The sequence below is a fragment of the Nomascus leucogenys genome, chromosome 18 (assembly GCF_006542625.1).
Source record: "Nomascus leucogenys isolate Asia chromosome 18, Asia_NLE_v1, whole genome shotgun sequence".
In the NCBI taxonomy this organism is placed as follows: domain Eukaryota; kingdom Metazoa; phylum Chordata; class Mammalia; order Primates; family Hylobatidae; genus Nomascus; species Nomascus leucogenys.
The window spans coordinates 56,339,168-56,360,701 of record NC_044398.1 but is presented as its reverse complement, the minus strand read 5'-3'; the positions used below and the strand labels follow the sequence as shown (position 1 = coordinate 56,360,701).

General features: G+C 37.3%; 1 protein-coding gene across 1 annotated transcript in view; it reads left to right on the top strand.

Annotated features, from left to right (window-relative positions):
- The window catches only part of GPR158 (G protein-coupled receptor 158), a 411,815-nt gene extending 390,732 nt beyond the window's left edge, over positions 1-21,083 (top strand). Inside the window, exons 8-11 of the mRNA XM_003269372.4 lie at positions 7,672-7,810; positions 13,166-13,271; positions 15,501-15,647; positions 16,632-21,083. Of these exons, the coding sequence (XP_003269420.2) occupies positions 7,672-7,810; positions 13,166-13,271; positions 15,501-15,647; positions 16,632-18,134 (1,895 nt within the window). The 3' untranslated portion in view covers positions 18,135-21,083. The remainder of the gene's footprint in view (positions 1-7,671; positions 7,811-13,165; positions 13,272-15,500; positions 15,648-16,631) is intronic.
- The last annotated feature ends 451 nt before the right edge of the window (positions 21,084-21,534 follow it).

Here is a 21,534-nt window from a genome sequence, read left to right as displayed (position 1 = left end):
CAGGCTGGTCTCAAACTCTTGGCCTCAAACAATCCTCCCTCCCAAGCTACTGGGATTACAGGCATGAGCCACCATGTGTGACCTTAAACATGTATTTTTAATTTTCAAAGGATAAAAGCCTGACCACATTGTCTTCACTCAGGGCTACATCACTAGAAACTACACATGCTTCTCAAAGCACTTGCTTGAGTGTCTTCAGAATGATGGCACTGGGAGTTCTTATTTATATACCACCTCTTCTGAAAAGTGCTTTACTTTCTCTTTGCCCTTTAGCACAGTTCAAATAACTGTGCCTCAAAGAAGTAAAACAGTTTTCCACAAAGGCAGAATGTAAATAATAAATAAATAACCCCCCACAGCAGTCTTCATGGTAGCCCGCCAGCTAGCACTTCAAATAGTATGTGTGAATTTCTAGTGATGCAGCCCAAGGGAAGGCAGATCACTAGTCCAAGCTACCAGGCTTTCATAAAAGATCAAAAATCAGACACTTTGATAATAGTAGCAAGTGATCCCATATCCAGCTCCCTCCCCAAACAATACCCATGCAAATGACAGTGTATTAGTTCATTTTCACACTGCTGATAAAGACATACCTGAGACTGGGTAGTTTATTTTAAAAAAGAAGTTTAACGGACTCACAGTTCCATGTGGCTAGGGAGGCCTCACAGTCATGGTGGAAGGTGAAAGGCACGTTTTAAATGGTGGCAAAGAGAGAATGAGAACCAAGTGAAAGGGGTTTCCCTTTATAAAACCATCAGATCTCCTGAGACTTACCCCAAGAATAGTATGGCGGAAACTACCCTCATGATTCAATTATCTCCCGTGGTGGGGTGGGGTGTCTCTCCCACAACACATGGGAATTACGGGAGCTACAATTCAAGATGAGATGTGGGTGAGGACACAGCCAAACCATATCAGACAGAGAGACAAAATGGAAGACATAGCCTGCTCCTCTGACCCGGACCCTGTGCTCTGAGAGGACTTCCACCTGAGTCTGCCTTTGTGAGCTCATGATGTCTCCACTCTTTAATGTGTATCCATAAACTCTGAGGTAGCTGAGTTTTGCCAGAGTTCTGTCACCCCTTGTGAAACTAAAAACTTAAATGTATATGCCAGAGAGAGAGAACAGTATACTCTCCCTACCCTTTTTACTTAAGATGCAATGGAGAATAAGGAAAAAATATCTTGGTCCCCATTCTAGCAATGTGTGAACAGAAGCAATGAAGAAAAGCCAGCCTGTAAATGTGTGGCCACTCCGACAGTTCTGGCCTCAGAGAGCCCCCAGCTGCTAGGGAGTGGTAAGAGAATAGAGTAATCAAGTCACTATGTGACTTCATACCGTTGGTATGATTGACTGTGTTACTCCCCATTATCCCAACAGTATCTCTGACCCAAGCTTGACATTTCAGCATTCAAAATCATTACTCCTGCCTTTTTAAAGGAGTTACAAGTTCTACAATAAAACCTTCACAAAGGTAGATAATGTACAAAATACATTTAGTACAGTGCCCCGTCCATTCAACAGATGTCAGGTATGAAATCAGATTAATTGAGGGGACAAAAAGTACTTCTGAGGAGAGCTCCTTTAATTACCACAGGCTATTCAATTCTAATTAATGTATCAGCTGCTCTAAATACAAACAATTTTGCTGCCTGGAAAAATATTTGTTTTCTTCAGTAGGATAAAAATATTTCCAAGGGTTAAGAAAATCTCAGCCAAGAATGTAATTTAGGGAGCACTGATCAGGAACCAAGAGACTCGGATTCTAGGTTCCAATCTGCTGCTCACAGGGCGAGTACAGCTGGAGAACGGAGGTTCTCTGCAGACATATCCTATAGCCCATCCCGCCCATCTCAGGGCTCCGTGCTTCCAGAGAGCTGGGAAGGGAGCACACACCCAGCCGCCATTGTCCTAGTTGTGAAATGCACTGTAACTTGCGACGTCTTCTGCATGCTTCTCTATCTCGGAGCTGAATCAACTGACTTTAAGGCCAGCAGAATAACAGCAGCTCACCAACTACCTGCTTCTCCCAGCAGCACAGACACTCAAAAATGTACCTGTTCACTACATGGTTTAATAAAGTCACTTGTAACTTAACAATTCTATCAAAAGAGACATTCTCATTGTTTTAATCAGGGTAACTCATAATTGGCTTTATTTTAGCCAAAGAAGAGCCAGATAACCACCCAGAATATCTAGAGCTTATAATATAATATAAATACTTATTATTTATATTCAAGCTTCTTTATACTAGCTGAAGCCTAGAATCTGGAATTGAAAGTATTCAAGAATTATTGAAGTTGTTTGATTTAACACTTAGTGATAACCTCTGTGCCACCCACTCTGTCATTAGAAGGAAAACAAAATGAGTTATCCTGGGTAGAATTGTAAATTTTTTTTTTTTACTTTAACCATGAATTTTTTAAGTGGATAAGATATAGAGAAAAATAGAAGAGGACATTAAAAGAGACAATTGAGAAATAAAACCTAAATGTTTTATCATTTATGTACTTATTTATGCTGTGTAAAGATAATTTTTAATGGGGCCAAGCAGGGTAAAGTGTTATTAATACAAAATGCCTTTGCAACATGGTAAATCAGAGTACCACAGCTTGAGTGGCATTTGCACTTTGAAGTTGTTTTTCTCTCAGCTTTTGTGGGTGGTCTAGGATCACAGAACTGGAGCACTTTCAGTGTCAAAGAATTTATACTAATTTTCATTTCCTTGCTTGCTCCAGCCATTTGAAAAAATAACTCGAAAATACTCTCATTATAGTATATTAATTTTTCAAAGGCTATGGTAGTTAACTTTTAAACTGAGTGTTATTCCATACAGATTAAAAAGAAAGACTTCAGTTTCTGAAAGCCCTATTTGGATCTCGAAATATAAATGCAGTCCTTTTGGTAACTATATTCATGCCTTTCATCAAAATTATTTAACACCAGAAATTATTTTCTAAAGAAGAAGCACAACACGTATTTCAACTCCCACGTAATAACACCGCAAATTTGGTAACATCTGCATATTTTCTTTACTAATTGCAGTGCTAGTCTGAAGTTAATTATATGAATCTGATTTTTTTCCCCAAGCACAACTTTTAGATATCACATTTAGTTTAATTGGTACTTCGAATAATAAATTGTTTTTCAGCTACAGCATATTGTTTGGTATTGCTAATGAAATGATTTTAATGTTTAACTGAGCTATTATGAGAAATCTTATTTTGTCTTATATTTTTAAATATAATTCTCCATTGTAGCACACCAATTAACCTGATAACTACTTTTCTTTTTTTGAATCTTCAGTATAACATTATGTAAAATCTGTGTGCTAAGTAGCAGGAGATACTGTTTTCATAATGCAGCTACATGTGAATCCTTCAACTACAACATATTTTTGTGCTAGTGGTACTTAATAATACTTTTGCATTCACCATTCTTTTGTGCCAAGCACAGTACCACAAACTCAGTAGTGCATCAGTTTCAGATTAACAGTTAATGATGCCAGTATGATCTTTAGATCACTTATAAGCCTGTTTAAGGAAAAACGAGACAAAATAAAAATCTAACAGTTTGTCTGAGCAAAGATCAATTCATGAATCAGGAAGCACCAAAACCAAAGGGAGGTTGTGGGTTTTGCTGTGGCAGCCTGAGCATTGAACTTTTATAGGCTGGAGATGGAAGCAAAATTTAAAAAACAAACAAAACAAAACAAACTACTTGATTGGCTAGAGTTGTTTGCCTTATTTGGATATTGTCCAGTGGGAGGTCCCACGTTACAAAACCAATCAGCTATTTGGCTATGATTGGCTGAAGTTACAAAGAATGCTTCTACCTTTAGTTTCTGTTTCTATGCCTGGAACCCTTATGCAAGCAAATAGAAACTAAAGGCTAATGGCTTGCTTATTTTCCTTTAACAGGCCCTGCAATGTTAGATGGAGGGGCAAGATAACAGAAAGTCTCCATCTCTAATGACTTAAACATGAAACTGACATCATTTAGACTTACTCAACAATTATTTACTAAATCTTATCTACATTGTCCCAGTACGTTGCTACCACCTATGTGGGCAAAAGGAGAAAAAAACTGAAAAACTCAGTTCCTGCCCCATAGTTTGTAACTAGTTGGGATGGGTGTCAACTAACAAAACCCCATGAACAATTTTCTTCCAATTATATGTTGGGTGGTATTCTCTGCATTGTGCTGTATACATAAAAACTATAAAGATACTAGAGGGAAGAAAATTCAGTGTAGGTTAGAATCATTTCAGGAGGCTTTGTGATAGAAATAGGACTTCAACTGAACGTTGAAAAATTGATTATGATTTTTCCACCTGAAATTCTAGTTCCCACTAGAAATGAGAGCAATAGTGTGAGCAAGACCAATAACTCAGAAGCAAGACCAAGATTTGGAACAGGCCAGGAGCGGTGGCTCACGCCTGTAATCCTAGCACTTTGGTAGGCCAAGGTGAGTGGATTGCTTGAGGCCAGAAGTTTGAGACGAGCCTGGCCAACATGCCAAAACCCCATCTCTACTAAAATTACAAAAATTAGCTGGGCATGGTGGCACATGCCTGTAATCTCTGCTGCTCAGATGGCTGAGGCACAGGAATCATTTGAACCCTGGAGGCAGAGGTTGCAGTGTGCCAAGATCATGCCACAACACTCCAGCCTGGGTGACAGACCAAGACCCTGTCTCAAAAAAATAAAAATATAAAAAGATTTGGAGTGTTCAGAGGATAAAGAGACCTTCTAGGTCTGCTCAAAGAGTTTATGCTGGGGAGTATTGAGATGTCGTGTTAGATATATATTATGAAGTCAAATTGTAGAGGCCTAGGAATGCCAGGATAACAGGATTTGTGAAATAGTGAGCCACGGAACATTTCTGAATGAAGACGCATTGACGCCTCACAGAAGGCTGACCCGAAGGCCACAGACCACAGTAGAAGTCAAGGTCTAGAAACCACAAGCAAAAATAAATAAAGTCAAGCAACATGGGCAGCTAACGTGAAGGCTGTGCAGTTAAGATAGTGTTCAAAGTAAGGCCATAAGGTCTTTTCCTTTGGGACGGGAATTATTTCCAGGGTTGTAAGTAGGTAAAGTAGGTATGCATGAATTTTTTTTTTTTTTTTTTTGAGGCAGAGTCTCACTCTGTCACCCAGGCTGGAGTGCAGTGGCATGACCTCAGCTCACTGAGGCCTCCACCTCCTGGTTTCAGGCAATTCTCCTGCCTCAGCCTCCTGAGTAGCTGGGACCACAGGCATGTGCCACCACACCAGGCTAATTTTTTGAATTTTTAGTAGAGACAGGGTTTCACCAATGTTGGCCAGGCTTGTCTTGAACTACTGACCAGCCTGATCCACCTGCCTCAGCCTCTCAAAGTGCTGGGATTACAGGTGTGAGCCACCGTGCCTGGCCCGGTATGCATGAACCTTCTGATGGAGATGTGACTGGGTTAACCCAAATGCAGTGGCACAGATGTGGACAAGTCCCGATATGATCAAAATGGAGTTTCAGAAAAATGAACCTGTTATTGTTATGAAGAATGTGTTAACACGGGTGAAACTGTTACTGAAATGCCAGGGTTTCAGTCTAGGTCCTACTGATCACTGTACAGAGAGCCAATCCCTGAGACAACAATATTGCCAGGGAAAAAGGCTTTAATCAGGTATAGCCAAGGAGGTGGGAGATCAGTCTGAATTCCATCTTCCTGACCGACTAAAATTAGAGGTTTATGTAGCAGGGAAGAAATGTAACCATATGTGGAAAACAGGAATTAGGGAGGGGTAACAAAGAGAAGCTGGTCAACAGGAAGCAGGTGGTTGGTTAGGCAATCATGATGGGTGAGGGATCTGGTATCTCATTGTCCAGATGCAGTGATCTGGTAAGTTTCAGCTCCTTGATTCTATCTGGAAGACTGATGGTTGGTTTCCTGAAAAAGGAACTCAGATATGACAAATGTAACCTTTTCAAATTTTAAGATGGGGAGAATCAATTTCTATTTTTATTCAAAGAAACCATAAATATCAGTTCTGTGGGACAATTAGAACAGTTTCAAAGTCAGGTTTAGATGAGCCCTTAAAAAATAATTTCAACAAATAAGGAGTAAACCGATAGGGGCTTAGGCAAAGATTGTTACTGTGGGCATTGAGAGGAATTAATACATCTGAGAAATGAAGAAAGAAATGTAGAAATGAAAGGTGGAGATTTCAAACCTGGGTAAAGAAGGCAACAGTAATTGCATGGACAGAAATACAAGAGTTGGGAAAGCAAATGGTACATGAAGATCTCAGAGTTACCCAATTCCCTTTTCTCGATCCAATAAAACTTGGCTGGAAACATTCATAGCATGGCCAAGGTCCACCATGCTGAATAAGACAGACCTACACTAGATCTCACTGAGAGTTTGGAGTGACATTAATTGTTTTATCTTCCGGCTGTATCAGGGTTTTAGAGTAGCTCCTGAAACATTTGTTTCTTTAAGCGATTTTGAATAATTAAGGCCCTATCTACCGTTTAAATGCTGATTGAAATATACTGAAACTTTGGCAAGGAAAACACCTTGGTTTTTTGATGGATGATCCATGTTTTCAGTGGACATCAATGTTTCCGTTTACAAGAAAGTTCCATCTAGATAATGCATTTGGTGAAATGTTTTCTCCAAATTAGAACTTTCTTATTAATTAGACATTATCTTCCAGAAAGGTCATGCCACTAAGATAGATAAAATGGGTTGTACAGATTATCACTCAAAATGAGATAAAATAGCAATGGGAAAAAAGTCAAATGAAATGTTTAATAATAAAAACCATTTATTTAACAATCACTATGTGTCAGAAACTATGTTAAGTGCTTTATATGCATTATTTGATTTAATTAGCACATAATCACATGAAATATGTACTTTTATTATCCTCATTTTCCAAATGAAGAAATTGACCAGAGAGGTTAAGTAAATTGCCTAAGATTATGCAAACTTATTTAGGGATAGAGCCAGAGTCAGAATTATGTCTAACATGGTGCTGAAGTCGTCATTCTTAGCTGCTACACTGTACTCGTCTCTTCTGGCTTTAGAGATCAAACAAGATGATTGTGAATTTTACTAAACCTTTCCACACTCAACGCACGGAAGACATGATTTCTGTCATGTGTGACAAAACAAGGTTTTATTTATAAAATATGCCACTGAATGTTTAGCAACCTGTGTTCTCACATAGCTGGCAATGGTATCTTTGGGCTTAGTGCAGTTAGAACTTAAATTTCTAGAAGCTGCATATAAACATGTTCTAAACTTTTGCTGTTGTTGCCTTGGTAACTTTATTGTGACGTGAGTGTTCCACAAGCATCCTAAACTTAGGTTGGGGATACACAAAATTATTTTGCAATGGTTTTAGGAAAAAGCAAGGTAGTAGCAAAAAATTAGAAGATTCCTAATGCTATTACAACAACAAAGTGTACCTTTAAATGAAATACAATAAGTGTACCTTTGAAAAATATTCCATAAACTGAATGAAATTTAAAAATATATGGCGTTTGTATGTGAATAAGACTTTCTAACCCATCTATTTCTAAAAAACTTATGTTTAATAATAGACAAAATGCATGCTAAAGTAGAATTTTATTTTTTCTTCACCTATAAAAATGATTAAAATAGTTTTGTTATTTTCACAGCTGAATCTTTATTCCTCTTGTGGGGTGTTTACCTCTGCTATGCAGTGCGGACAGTCCCATCGGCATTCCATGAGCCCCGCTATATGGCTGTTGCAGTTCACAATGAGCTCATCATCTCTGCTATATTCCATACAATTAGGCAAGTGATCTGTAGAGCTAGTAAATAACTATTTTATTCTTCTGATGTGTTGCAGTTTAAATAGCAGAATTAGATAAGATGCATAATAGACTTATGATAGCATTTTATAAGTTGACTAATTTCTTTTACAGATATGGAAAATGAATAGTTTGTTTTTAAAGCTGTTGTTCTTAGTTCCTTCTGCTGTGTTGTTTATTGCTTTCTTCTATTTTGAAGGTTAACTCAATGTTATTGTATTCTTAAGCCACTTATGGAAATGTAATGGAATATTGTTTACAATATGTAGCACTTTTCATTATGAAGATATTAATGCAATATGTGCATACATTGTAAAGCAGATACAGTTAACTCATCTGTATTTTCATTCATGTTTAATGGGCTGGTTTATATTTTCAAAATCTCAATATTCATATAGACAACTTATATGTATGAATTCTGTGGAATTCAAAACACAAAAACTACTTCAGTCTGATGACTAGATTATCATGTGCAGTGGGCTTTGGCACTGTCACTCATTCTAGTAGTGAATTTCTGGGATAAGAATGTATAGCTTGATGCTCTATTGTGTGATCATCCCAGATTTCTCTCTAGCAGAGGAGAACAGAGGAGGAAGACAGTGGCTTACCGTGAAGTGAACAAAATGAAACATATATGACTTATCTTCTGAAAATGTGTCCCTGATTCATATTTGAAAATGAAATGAAACTCTCAGGGCAGAACTAAAAGAAGGAATTTTATCATTTAAAAAGCAACAAAAAGATGTCATTCAATTGCTTGACAGATATGGAAAGTTAGGACACACTTAAGAAAATTAGAAATGTTGAATATTTGTCTCTGGCCTCAGTGGAAAGAAGGGATCCCCTTTCTTTGGTTTCTGTTCCTTTTTTGACCTTCAGACTCTTCTGGAGATCAGTGAGAATGGGAGAGGGGGTGGGAGAAGGCAGTTGAGGGTCTAGGGGAGTTTTGTAGGATGCCTATCCTCTCTGACTTTAGTCAGCAGTCAGAAGACGCGATCTTGCATCGTTAGAAAGAGACGTTGCCAGATAGCAGTGGGCCACAGTTACAGCCTACACTTTTAAAACGTTTAAATGAGAAAAGGAGGTATCTATGGTCTGACAACCCTGGAGACTCCATCAAGAGGCCAGGAATCTAGAAAATTGGCCTCTTTGCTTTGTCTTGCCCTCTCTCTCAAGAGAAAGGAGAGAGAAAGTCATTAGAAAAGGAAGGAAATATAAGAATGGAAATATAAGATTATAAATAAGCAAAGGAAGAAATGCTTTTTCAGCTACTCTGACTGGAGTTTCAGGATCTAAGAGGGGATGCCCTCAGTTGACAATATCTTGAGCACCACGGAACGTCTCCTCCTGATGCCAGAGCTGGAACAGCCTTGACATTTTCCCCAGACTTTCTTCCAAGAAACGCTACTTTTTTGCTTATTTGCAGAATATCAAGCAGACATATTTCATGATACAACAAACATGCTTTTCTACAACCAGCTACAAGCTAAATGTTAACAAATCAACTAAGGTTAACAAATCAACTAAAGAGTTATAAACCAGTAAGAAGGCTCTCAAGAGATGAGTTTAAATGTCTTATATGGTCAAAATGTGCTTATGTAGTGCAGAAGGTTGTCCACTTTAGCCTTATAATAAACTGTTAGATTTTTTTAGAAACAAATTGTCCAAGTACTTAAATCTGTTTACAGGTTTAACGAATATCTAAATATCCTTTCATTCCTTAAAGTTTACCCTGTTCAGTTTTCATCATTAAATTTATTTTCTCAATAGATGTCGAACTCTAAACTGGCCCAGGTTCTTTCAGGAATAGGCATGGTAAACTATTCTTAAATGAGTCTTTTAAAAGTTTAGGCCGGGCACAGTGGCTCACACCTGTCATCCCAGCACTTTGGGAGGCCGAGGCAGGCAGATCACGAGGTCAGGAGATTGAGACCATCCCGTCTCTACTAAAAATACCAAAAATTAGCAAGGCATGGTGGCAGGCACCTGTAGTCCTGGCTACTAGGGAGGCTGAGGCAGGAGAATGATGTGAACCCAGGAGGCGGAGCTTGCAGTGAGCCGAGATCGCGCCACTGCACTCCAGCCTGAGCAACAGAGCAAGACTCCGTCTCAAAAAAAAAAAAAAGTTTAATAAGGCAATAGATGTTTGTTAAAGAAAAATCCTAAAACGATAGAGAAAAAAGTAAATAAACTCTCCAGTCATGCTACCCAAAGATAAGCACTCTTAACATCTTAGTATATCACTTTTAGATGTTTATGTGTGTTTGTATATTTATGATACATTGCACTTTATAGTCTCCTTTTCAGAGTGTCACAACGCAAGTTAGCCTGCTGAGAAGTCCTGCTGAAAGGAAACCTACTTAATTTTATTTAACCAGCATTTTGCAAACTTAATTGACCATGGAATCACCCCAAACCTCACTTGACATTTGATAACAGCATCCACACTTCAGAAAATACTGTTTTACTACTGATTCAAGGTGCCAGGAAGTACGCGTTAAATACTGACTGAAAACAGCTTTACTACTTTGCTTTAAATCTTTCCTACAGAGCCCCAAGCAACTCATTGGCCCAACCAGAATAATCATATGAACATGAGCTTGGTTCTTATAGACACACACTCTGATTGAATGCTCCATGTTGAACCTAGTAAATTTGGTGTTGAGTAGACATGATGTACTTGCAAGATCAGTTTTCTTCCAGACAACTGTGTGGACCGCGATTACTTTTGTAAAGGGAGAACTTCCATTGGTAGCAAGTGTGATACAGAAAAACTAACTAGCTTGGTAGGCTTTGATTTTTTAGCAAGCTTAAATAAACCTGAAGAAGCCCTATGTTTTAAGTTCCAAATTTCACCCACTATATCTTTCTGCCTAGATTGGATCAGACTGTGGTATATTGACTTTAAGGAATCATAGCATATATTAGCTATTCTCAGAAATTTAATTTATATGGCTATAAAGGATGAAGGAATGGAATTGTAGTTTAATACAGTAAATCTGCGTAACACTGATTTTGGGGGAATTGATAGGGAGAAATAATAGGCAATAATAAATCAATCAAGTATGTACAATGTCTTATTTACATATGGCCAGAACTTATATATGTGATGGTTCAAATATTTATAAAGTCCAAGAATAAGAAGCATATATCCATCTTGGTAATTTTTTCCTTGAATGAAATAATATAAAATAAGTATTCCAACGTTGAAAATATATTCTCTATCAATATAGCATGTGTTCTTTCTTATATGCTTAAAAGTTTTATGTGTAAATATGTATATATACATAAATTAAAAACTATGACTACACATTACAGATTTATCTTTATTCATACCAAATTGTCAAATTGCACAAAAATAGACTAATAGCAAAGAATTAAGTCTAGAAGGATAAATAATGCAGAAGCGTTTTTCCCAGCCTGTTATAATCCCTTATCCCTTATTATTTTTAGTGCTAAGCATAAAGCAAGTCTTTGGAAAAGTACAAGACTTTTAAGTGTGTTTATTTTTAACCTCAATTTTCAAATATTTTATGCTCCTGGCTTTTAGACCTATTTTTTAAAAGATGAAATACTCTTGAAAAAATAAAGCTTTGAAATTACTGCAAACCCAGTTTTTCTCAAAATATTTCTAGTCAGAATTGCAACCTTAAAAACGTGGCAGTAATTTAAAACTGATTGAGAGTGATGTCTGTATATTTCACAGTTGGTGGTTTTTAGAAGGTTCACTATTTTAAATTATGTGCAAGCATTTTTCCTTCTAGATACTGTCATGCTACTTTAAAGTTTATTTGGTTTGCATTTAAGATGGAATTCCCAATACATGAGGATCCTTTTATGAATGTCTCCTTTAATGTAACTTTCTGCTCCAATACTGGAATGACCCCCAACAGACTGGATTTGTATTGTTTTCCCAGAGTGTTATATCCCTTATATGCCTCAGAGACTGTTACTTGTTACTGAGTGTAATGATCCTATTTCAATGCAAAAAAAAAAAATGAAAATAAAAAATAAAAAAAAAAACCTGACCCAGGAAAACAGACTGTGTCAAAAGTCTGTTTTCACAATCTTTTTTCAAAACTGGTTCAGTTTTGCAGTCATATTCAAGGTATGTGTTTTTCTCGCAAAGAAGTTAGAGAAGATGGTTAGCCAGAAAGCCCTATCCCTAGTTAATGAAATGTGAGCTATTGTGATGAGTGCCCTGTATTTTATGTATGTTACAAGCCTATTTGGTTTGCATCTCTAGACACAAGGGAAAATAATTCTCCATTTCGGGTAACTGCTGAGCTCCCAGCATGGAGGTGAAAATGAGAAAGAAATCCTCTTGATGACAATTTTAAACATTAATGATAATTTACTTAGTAAATTTGTCATTAATATGGTAGAAGGAAGATATAAAAATTAGTTTCTTCCTATTTTAGCAATGAATATATGTTTGTTTTGTGATTATAATATCATGAGCATTTTCTTAGGATGTTAACTTTGCAAACTTGATGATGCGAAACAAAATTGTAATTCTCTAATTTCAAGTGGCAAAATGTCATATTTTGCTTTCATGGATAAACAATGGATAAGACCTTTATGAAAGCAACCCCTGGTTTCTGCATAAGGATACATTCTTAAAACCTGAACTGTGTACGTACACCTATTAATATTACTAGAATAGACCTTAGTACTGAATTTCTCCTCCCTGTTTTTCCTGCAGAGGCATACTGGAACACAACTTTATAAATTTCTCAATCAGATAAGATTTTTAAATACTACATTTTAAGTTATTTTAGACAATTTGATAATTTAGAACAATTTATTTTAAAGGGTACATTTTATAAACCATTAGTATGTTTCATTAAATTGTTTTATCCATTAAATTGTTTTATCATTTCAATCTTTGGATCATTCACAAAGATAAATAATTGTCCACTTTTTCTTAATTATAACTTTTTAAACATTGATGTTTTGTAGGCAAATTATGAGTTCTAAGAATATTACAACTCATAACTCTGCAAATTTGTATTATAAGTTTTTAGCCTACTCCTGTTGAATTTACATATATTTACCACTTTGATTTTTAGAGGTCACTTTACATACAAAATAATAATCTTGGGTATTATGCTGCCTTTCTTTTTAATCTAAAATCATAATAAAGGGTTCATATATTATGCATCAAATTAAGCTGAGACTTTATTCTTCTGAGATGAAAATATATGCCATAGAAACAGTAATACAATTTCCTTTTTCTTTTTTTAATACAATGAGGAAAAAAGAGTTTCCAAGTAATCCTAGTGTTTTAAGTAGAATCTTAATCTTGGATTGTTAACTCAATGAATTCTCATTTCAGATTTGTTCTTGCCTCGAGACTTCAGTCTGATTGGATGTTGATGCTGTATTTTGCACATACTCATTTGACTGTGACAGTCACCATCGGGTTGCTTTTGATTCCAAAGGTATTCTTCTAATATTACTTTTTTTTTTTTTTGCAAAACTTATCTTTAATGAACATGGAGTTACTTATCCTATAGGCAAAGGGAGGTATGGAAATTTGCTTAATATTTAAAAGAGTTTTAAAGCTCCCTCCTTAGGAAACTAGCTGTTTTCTTTTTGAATTTTGGAAACTTCTTAAATAATTTTTAAATGCCTTTGTTTGTACAAAAACCCATCATCTGTTTCAGTCTTTTTCCAAATATATTGATGTCTAGTCTGTTTTATTATGGGTTCATTCTAGCTGTAACATCAAGATCATTTTTTAAAAGAACTCTCCTATTCTAAGAATCCTCTTGTTTGGATTCATATTCAGAGAAATCTTGTGTTTGAAACATTCAAATAATTTTTTATGTATATAAATTATTATATATAGAGAAATCTCCATAATGATAGATACTGACAAAGACTTATCCAGGCAGCACCATGAAATGAGGAAAAATGAGCCAGGACTCAGAATACAGGGATTCTAGACTCATGGCCTGACCAGAAACTGGCTGTGTGTTATGACACTAGCCAGGACTTTTGATTTTTTTGTGTGTGATATAATAGTAAGGCTTCATGGAATAAAATAAAATGATATTGGAGTTTTTTTTCTCTGGGGGGAAGGTATTATACACATTATATCATTGTTATTATTTTCCTCTTTTATACATAAACACAATATTAGAACACTGTGTATCTTTTCAGTGCCACAAAATACAGTGTTAGCACAGCTGGAACCAGAATTGTGATTTCTTGTCTTTCACTCCAGGCTTTTCCTCAGCTCCCACAGTTAACCAGAACATTGAGATTCAGCCTGACTGAAAAGGCTAAACCATTGTAAACAGAATGAGATACCTATTTTATTCCCTACTTGAATTACAACTAGACACAAGTATTTTTATAGATTATCTTAACTAGTTTGATACTTTGCACAATACGATTACACTTTTATTAGATGGATGGAGCTATACTGAGATTATTTAATAAATTGTTACTGAGTTCAAAGAGGATTGAAACTTGTACATGAATGTTCATAGCAGTGTTATTCATAATACCCAAAAAGTAGAAACAACCCAAATGTTTACCGACTGATAAATGTATAAACAACATGTGGTATATCCATACAATGGATTATTATTTGTCAGTAAAAAGGAATGAAGTTCTGGCACATGTTACAACAATAAGAACTGCAAAAGCCAGACACAAAATGCCACACATTGCATGATTCCATTTATGTGAAATGTCCAGAATGGGCAAATCTATAGAAACAGAAAGTAGACTAGTGTTTGTCACAGGTTGGGGGAAGGATGAATAGAAGTGATCGCTTAATGGATTCAAGGTTTCTTTTTGAGATGAATATTCCAAAACTATTCTGGAATTAAATAGTGGTGAAGGTTGCACAATCTCATGAAGGTACCAAGAACTGACATGTACATTTAAAGTTATAAATTTTATAGTATGTATGTGAATTCTATCTCAATAAAAAGAGAATGTTAAAATATTATAGAGGGGCATTGCTAGGCATTGTTATATATCCTTAGAATAAGAGAAATGAACAGATAAAAACCTGTATTCTCACGGTACTTATATTCTGGAGAAGGGGAGAGGGGGAAGGGGAAACAGACAAGATAAATAAATAAGGTAAGTATTTAAAATAGTATTTTAGATAAAGTGCCAAGGAAAAATAATAAAGCAGGAAATGGACAATATATGACAAATGACACTATTTCTTAAACCCATAATTATCTCCAAGACTTTGAAAACAAGAAAAACAATTTCATTTTTATAAATGACCTCCAGGTGGTGTAACCAGTGGCGTATGATATTTTGGAGGGCAGGAACTCTATGACATTCACGATTTATGGCCTTTAGTTCATGGCATCTGTGGGTCTCACAAACATATGTAGAAGAGTAAAGAAAAGATTCAGTTTACCAGGGAGGCTGGAGCAGGAGGATGGCTTCAGCCCAGGAGTTTGAGGCTGCCGCGTGCTATGACCATGCCTGTGAATAGCCACTGCTGTCCTGGCTGAGCAACATAGCAAGACCCTGTCTGTCTGTCTGTCTGTCTATAGACAGATAGATAGATAGATAGATAGATAGATAGATAGATAGATAGATAGATAGATATAGATATATATACATAGATATAGATATATGCAATGCCTTATAGTGAGCTAATGTCTACTGCTCATACTGAATTTCTGTTTCAGTTTTCACATTCAAGCAATAACCCACGAGATGATATTGCTACAGAAGCATATGAGGATGAGCTAGACATGGGCCGATCTGGATCCTACCTGAACAGCAGTATCAATTCAGCCTGGAGTGAGCACAGCTTGGATCCAGAGGACATTCGAGTAATGCCAGTACTCTATCTTTCTTCCTATTTCAGATTAGCCTCATTTATACAGGCAGGCATGTGTGGGTTGGGGTGTGTGTGTGCATGCATGTGCACTCATGTTTGTGCATGTGTGTCTCAGAAAGAGGGAATGTGTTTGGTTATGAACTGAAGATGCCAAATGCAGAGTTAATCCAGTTCTAAAATATATGAGCCATAGTATAAATTAGAATACACAGGGCCATTTCAACTTTTATAGTAGCCTGGTCAACCTCAGTAGTCTTAACTGACTTATTGGTATTCATAGTGATGAACTGATTAAACATGTTCCATAATACATGTTTATAACATCTTGCTTAGGGAAAGGTAGGATAAATCCGTGGAGCAGAGAGGAGAGCCTGGATTATTTAAAATAGTCTATGACGACATATCAGCATCTGAAGGAAGCAGATGTTTTTAGTAGTCAATGGACTATTACCCTCTAAGCCTAATCTAACATCACATGTAACTTTATCAATGGCTACATGATGCTTCCAATACTACTCAGAGACATGGTTCACCTATAAACAATATGCTGTGTTTTTTTCTGGTCCAGGCTCAGTCTGGTCCTCACAACTTGAATGTGCAAAGTGCTTGCTCCTTGATGCAAGATTAGAATATGTGAATTCGTGTCTTAACGTCCACACTTTATGTGAAACAAAACACAAAAGAATCAGAAAATACAAATCAGAAAAGTACAAATCAGAAGGTGCTTGCTCCTTGAAGCAAGGTTAGAATACATGAGTTCATGTCTTAAGGTCCACACTCTTATGTGAAACAAAACACAAAAGAATCAGAAAGTACAAATGGGGAGAAAATCGACAAGTACATATGTCAGAGAAAGCTGTAGAGCAGTTGCCCTAAATTAGAGCCCAAGTTTACTGAATTCCAGTACCATGTAGTGATCTTCTATGACTGAAACACTAAATTCTACACTTCTTTGAATTTGCTTTTGTTCTGGCAGGATGAGCTGAAAAAACTCTATGCCCAACTGGAAATATATAAAAGAAAGAAGATGATCACAAACAACCCCCACCTCCAGAAAAAGCGGTGCTCGAAGAAAGGCCTAGGTCGTTCCATCATGAGACGCATTACCGAGATCCCAGAGACAGTCAGCCGGCAGTGCTCTAAAGAGGACAAGGAGGGCGCCGACCATGGCACAGCCAAAGGCACTGCCCTCATCAGGAAGAACCCCCCAGAGTCTTCAGGGAACACAGGAAAATCCAAGGAGGAGACCCTGAAAAACCGAGTCTTCTCACTCAAGAAATCCCACAGCACTTATGACCACGTGAGAGACCAAACGGAAGAGTCCAGTAGCCTACCCACAGAAAGCCAAGAGGAGGAGGCGACAGAAAATTCCACACTGGAATCCCTGTCGGGTAAAAAACTAACACAAAAACTAAAAGAAGACAGCGAGGCTGAGTCCACAGAGTCGGTGCCGTTGGTGTGCAAGTCAGCAAGCGCTCACAACCTCAGCTCAGAGAAGAAACCTGGGCACCCACGAACATCGATGTTACAGAAGTCTCTCAGTGTCATAGCAAGCGCCAAGGAGAAGACTCTTGGATTGGCTGGGAAAACCCAAACAGCAGGCGTGGAAGAACGCACTAAATCCCAGAAACCTCTGCCAAAAGATAAAGAGACAAAGAGAAATCACTCAAATTCTGATAACACAGAGACTAAAGATCCTGCCCCCCAAAACTCAAATCCTGCGGAGGAGCCAAGAAAGCCTCAGAAATCTGGGATTATGAAACAACAAAGGGTCAACCCCACCACTGCCAATTCTGACCTGAACCCAGGCGCCACCCAGATGAAGGACAACTTTGACATTGGGGAGGTGTGTCCTTGGGAGGTTTATGACCTGACCCCTGGTCCTGTGCCTTCAGAATCAAAAGTTCAAAAGCACGTATCTATTGTGGCTTCTGAAATGGAGAAAAACCCCACTTTTTCCTTAAAGGAGAAATCTCACCACAAGCCTAAGGCAGCTGAGGTTTGTCAGCAATCCAATCAGAAGCGCATAGATAAGGCTGAAGTATGCCTTTGGGAGAGCCAAGGCCAGTCCATTTTGGAAGATGAAAAGCTTTTGATTTCCAAGATTCCAGTTCTCCCAGAGAGGGCAAAAGAGGAGAACGGAGGTCAGCCTCATGCAGCCAATGTGTGTGCTGGGCAGAGTGAAGAACTGCCCCCCAAAGCTGTAGCATCAAAAACAGAGAATGAAAATCTCAACCAAATAGGACACCAGGAAAAAAAGACATCTTCTTCTGAGGAGAATGTGCGTGGCTCCTATAACTCAAGTAATAACTTCCAGCAACCTTTAACATCACGAGCAGAGGTTTGTCCTTGGGAGTTTCAGACCCCAGCTCAACCAAATGCTGGAAGAAGTGTAGCTTTACCTGCCTCTTCTGCTCTAAGTGCAAATAAGATAGCAGGGCCTCGGAAAGAAGAGGTCTGGGATACTTTTAAAGTGTAGCATCTCCAGGAAGAAGAGGAAAAGGAGGGAACCCCGGATTGGATATGAGACAGAAGATTTAAGAATCAAAAATTCCCAAGAAGGATTTGTCAATCAAGGAAAACATGACAGATGGTGAGGTAAAGTCAAAGGCATGGGTAGAAGAGGACCGGGGGGCAAGAGCAACAACGTCATAAGGGAGAAGTCACACTTTGGTCATGAAAGTCCTTCCCCTGGTAACACTAGTAAAATCTTTCCATTTCAGTATGTTTAAGGAAAATAGACCACAATGTCTGCCCTGATCAATATGTACCCATGGGACTTTGAAGATCCTAAGTCAGGTAAACCAGGAGGCACAGAAGACATACCAGATTTGCAAAGAAAGAAAAGGTATAGACACATATAACTGAAATTCTAAGTAGCTGACCGAGAAGAACTTACTTTACCTATTTAACCTTGATAGCACTGCTAACTTAATGCATCCCAAAAATATATTTTATATTAATGATTGCTCTCATTTTCTTATAAATGTATGTTTCAGTACATCGTTGTGTCTCATATTCAAGCATTCCAGATTGTATAATTTTTGCAAATAACTTTGGTATTATGTGACACAACACATTTATGCAATCTGCAGCTACTCAATTGTTATTGCACCTTACAGAATACCTGCTATCTATCAACTTTAGTTGATTCTTGAAGTACAGTAAGCTTTCTCTGGCTTGGGAAGCCATAACTGTTACTATAAAAACTTTTAGTTTTGGCTGTGGTTTATATATTGTGACTTTGAATTTGACTCTATTATTTCACATCATGGTTTGTTACACTGTCTTAATCAGGGTTTTTTACACAAGTTGAGTTACTTGTTTTGCACTCCTTGTTAGGACTCAGAAGCTTTATTAATATTGGAGATCAAGTGGTCCTACTTAGTCATATGTCTCAATAAGTTAAGGACAACTTATCCGTTGTTTATTCAAAGTCAGAGATAGATAACGCCTTCATTCCAATTAATTGTCCCTTTTAACTCTTTCACTATTTCCTACTTAGCAGCATTTCCAAAGGAAGAAGCTAAGAGTGAGAAAAATATACCGTGCATTATTATTACCATTGGAAAGGGAAGACTCTAGGGATGACATAAGAATTATAGCAGTACTATAGACCCAGGAAGTTTGCCTTTCAAAAAAACACAGGTAGCTCCTGATAGCACTTTCAAGGGATTATTTTTTTAAACAGAAAAATTATGGTAGCGCCAAGATCATTGTATGGATATATTTTTATTATGTGCACTGAAAATACAGTATTTTAAAATACCTTGAACTATTTATTCTCATAAACTCTTATTCATTGCTTCAGCTAGAGGTAGAACTTGCTGGGCTCAAATCCCAAAGAGGTTTTATGACCTTATTTATTCAAAGCCTATAAGGTGGTATGGAATCTTCATTCTCCCAAGCACTGGAAAATGTCTAAGTCCTGCAAATTGCCTTTGTGAGCCACTTGCTCAAAATGTAACATGTAAGGTCTATTTGCAAGGCAAAGCAGCCCCCAAAGCATATTTTATGAAGCTTATTGCATTCCACACTGATCTCTTGGCATGAGAATCCTAAGCTGCCGACTTAGCCCTACCGACATGATCATGCAATGAGATTCCAAAACTCAGTCTCATTTCATTTAAAGAAGAATCACTCAGAAATAGAACCGAGGCTTCCCTTTTTCTCCCTGTAAACACCCAAGTATCAACTGCTTATTTGGCCAGGACACTCCCAGCACAAATAACTATTTTGTATGTCACAAGCAGCAAGGAGGACATGCTAGGGTGATAAAAGATGGAGAAACAGAATCAGAGGGTGGATATAGGGCTGTTCGTAGAGAGTATTTTCAGTGGAAGGTAAAAACAGAATTCTCCATATTCATCAAATTTTTCTCAGTGATTTTTTTATTCAGGTGTAAGCAAGCACTTCACTGTTTCGCAAAGCTGTGCGCAAATCTTCCTCACCCATTTGCTGACTTTATGCATTACTCAGGTTGGTGGGGTCGGTTTGAGAAGATATAGAAATTCTATTTTTGTGTCTTTACACTATTTATTTCTTTCATCTCTTCCTTTTCAATGAAGGCCTGTATGCTTGGTGACCTCCTTTAAGGAATCTTTGTGAATTGGGTTGGAAATTCCTAGACCCACATATTTGTTTCATTTATGTCTGAAATCTGTTAGCACTTGATTCTTTTCTTGAGAAATATGCAGTCAAGCATCAGTGACTTTCTATTGCACTTCAGGATTGATCCTGCTAGAGATGTGACTTAAAAAGACTTGCCAAATTACTTAGCGACATTCTATAGTTCATAGATTATTCTCCACCAGCATAAATCAGTGAGAGTGCCTAGAGTCTTTCTGAGAGTTTCATTGCCATTATCAACAAGAGAAGTTGAAATTTACAAGTCAGGAGGTTATTTTTCCAGATTGATAACCATAGAAAGTGAATAAACACTTTTAAGGTCGCAAACATTTGCTAGGTTGTCCTTCTCAATGCATGTGCAGGCTGCATCCTGTCCTTGTTTTTAAGCCAGGGTTTATAAGTAAGTAGATTTCTACCAATCTTAATAGAATTGTATATTTTATGCAAGAATTAAATGCTTTACGACATGAAGTATAACTCAACCCATTGTAAACTTTGGTGGCAATATGGATTTGAAACTCGACAGTTCTCTTGTATTTGCTTCCTAGGTTTCTGCATGCAAGTTATGACAGGTAGGACTGAAAAAACACTGCCTTTTGACTTCTAGCATTTAGCAACCGAGAGTCGTAGAGTCAATAAAGCTGTAAGTCTCTTCACTTAATCTGTGGTTCTCCTAAAACTATTATCTGAAACCTACAGCATCCCACCATGAAATATTTGGTAAATTTATGTTGTGACGTGTTGTAGCATGTAAATAATTATAACTTCTCTGCAATAAAACATATTTATATGAAAGTGATTTGTGGGGATTTGTGTGTTCATCTATAGAAAACTGAATTTATTTCATCTAACTTTAAACGAAGTTCCATATATTTGTTTGGCTCTGGTATCCTTGTGCACATACATCCTCATATTGCCAGTCTATAGGAATACGTGATTAGCCAAATGTGGCCTCAAACACACAGGTCATCATTTGGAGGCAATCAAACCTATTTTTGGTTTTGATTTAAGGAGGCTCTTCCCAAATGGGAACTAACTCAGCTACCTTTTTTGTTTGCTTGTTTACTCCACACACAGTACCAGGAAATCTGCTAAGGAGTGATGATACAAAGATAAACAACCCCTTCAGGAACACTCAGGCCCATGAGAGTATCCAGTCACTGGTATAACAATATGCAGATGAGCATAACTAAGGTCAGGGAAGTCTCACTAGAGACTTCAGGTTCACCAGGCCGAAAATCTGCAAAGGC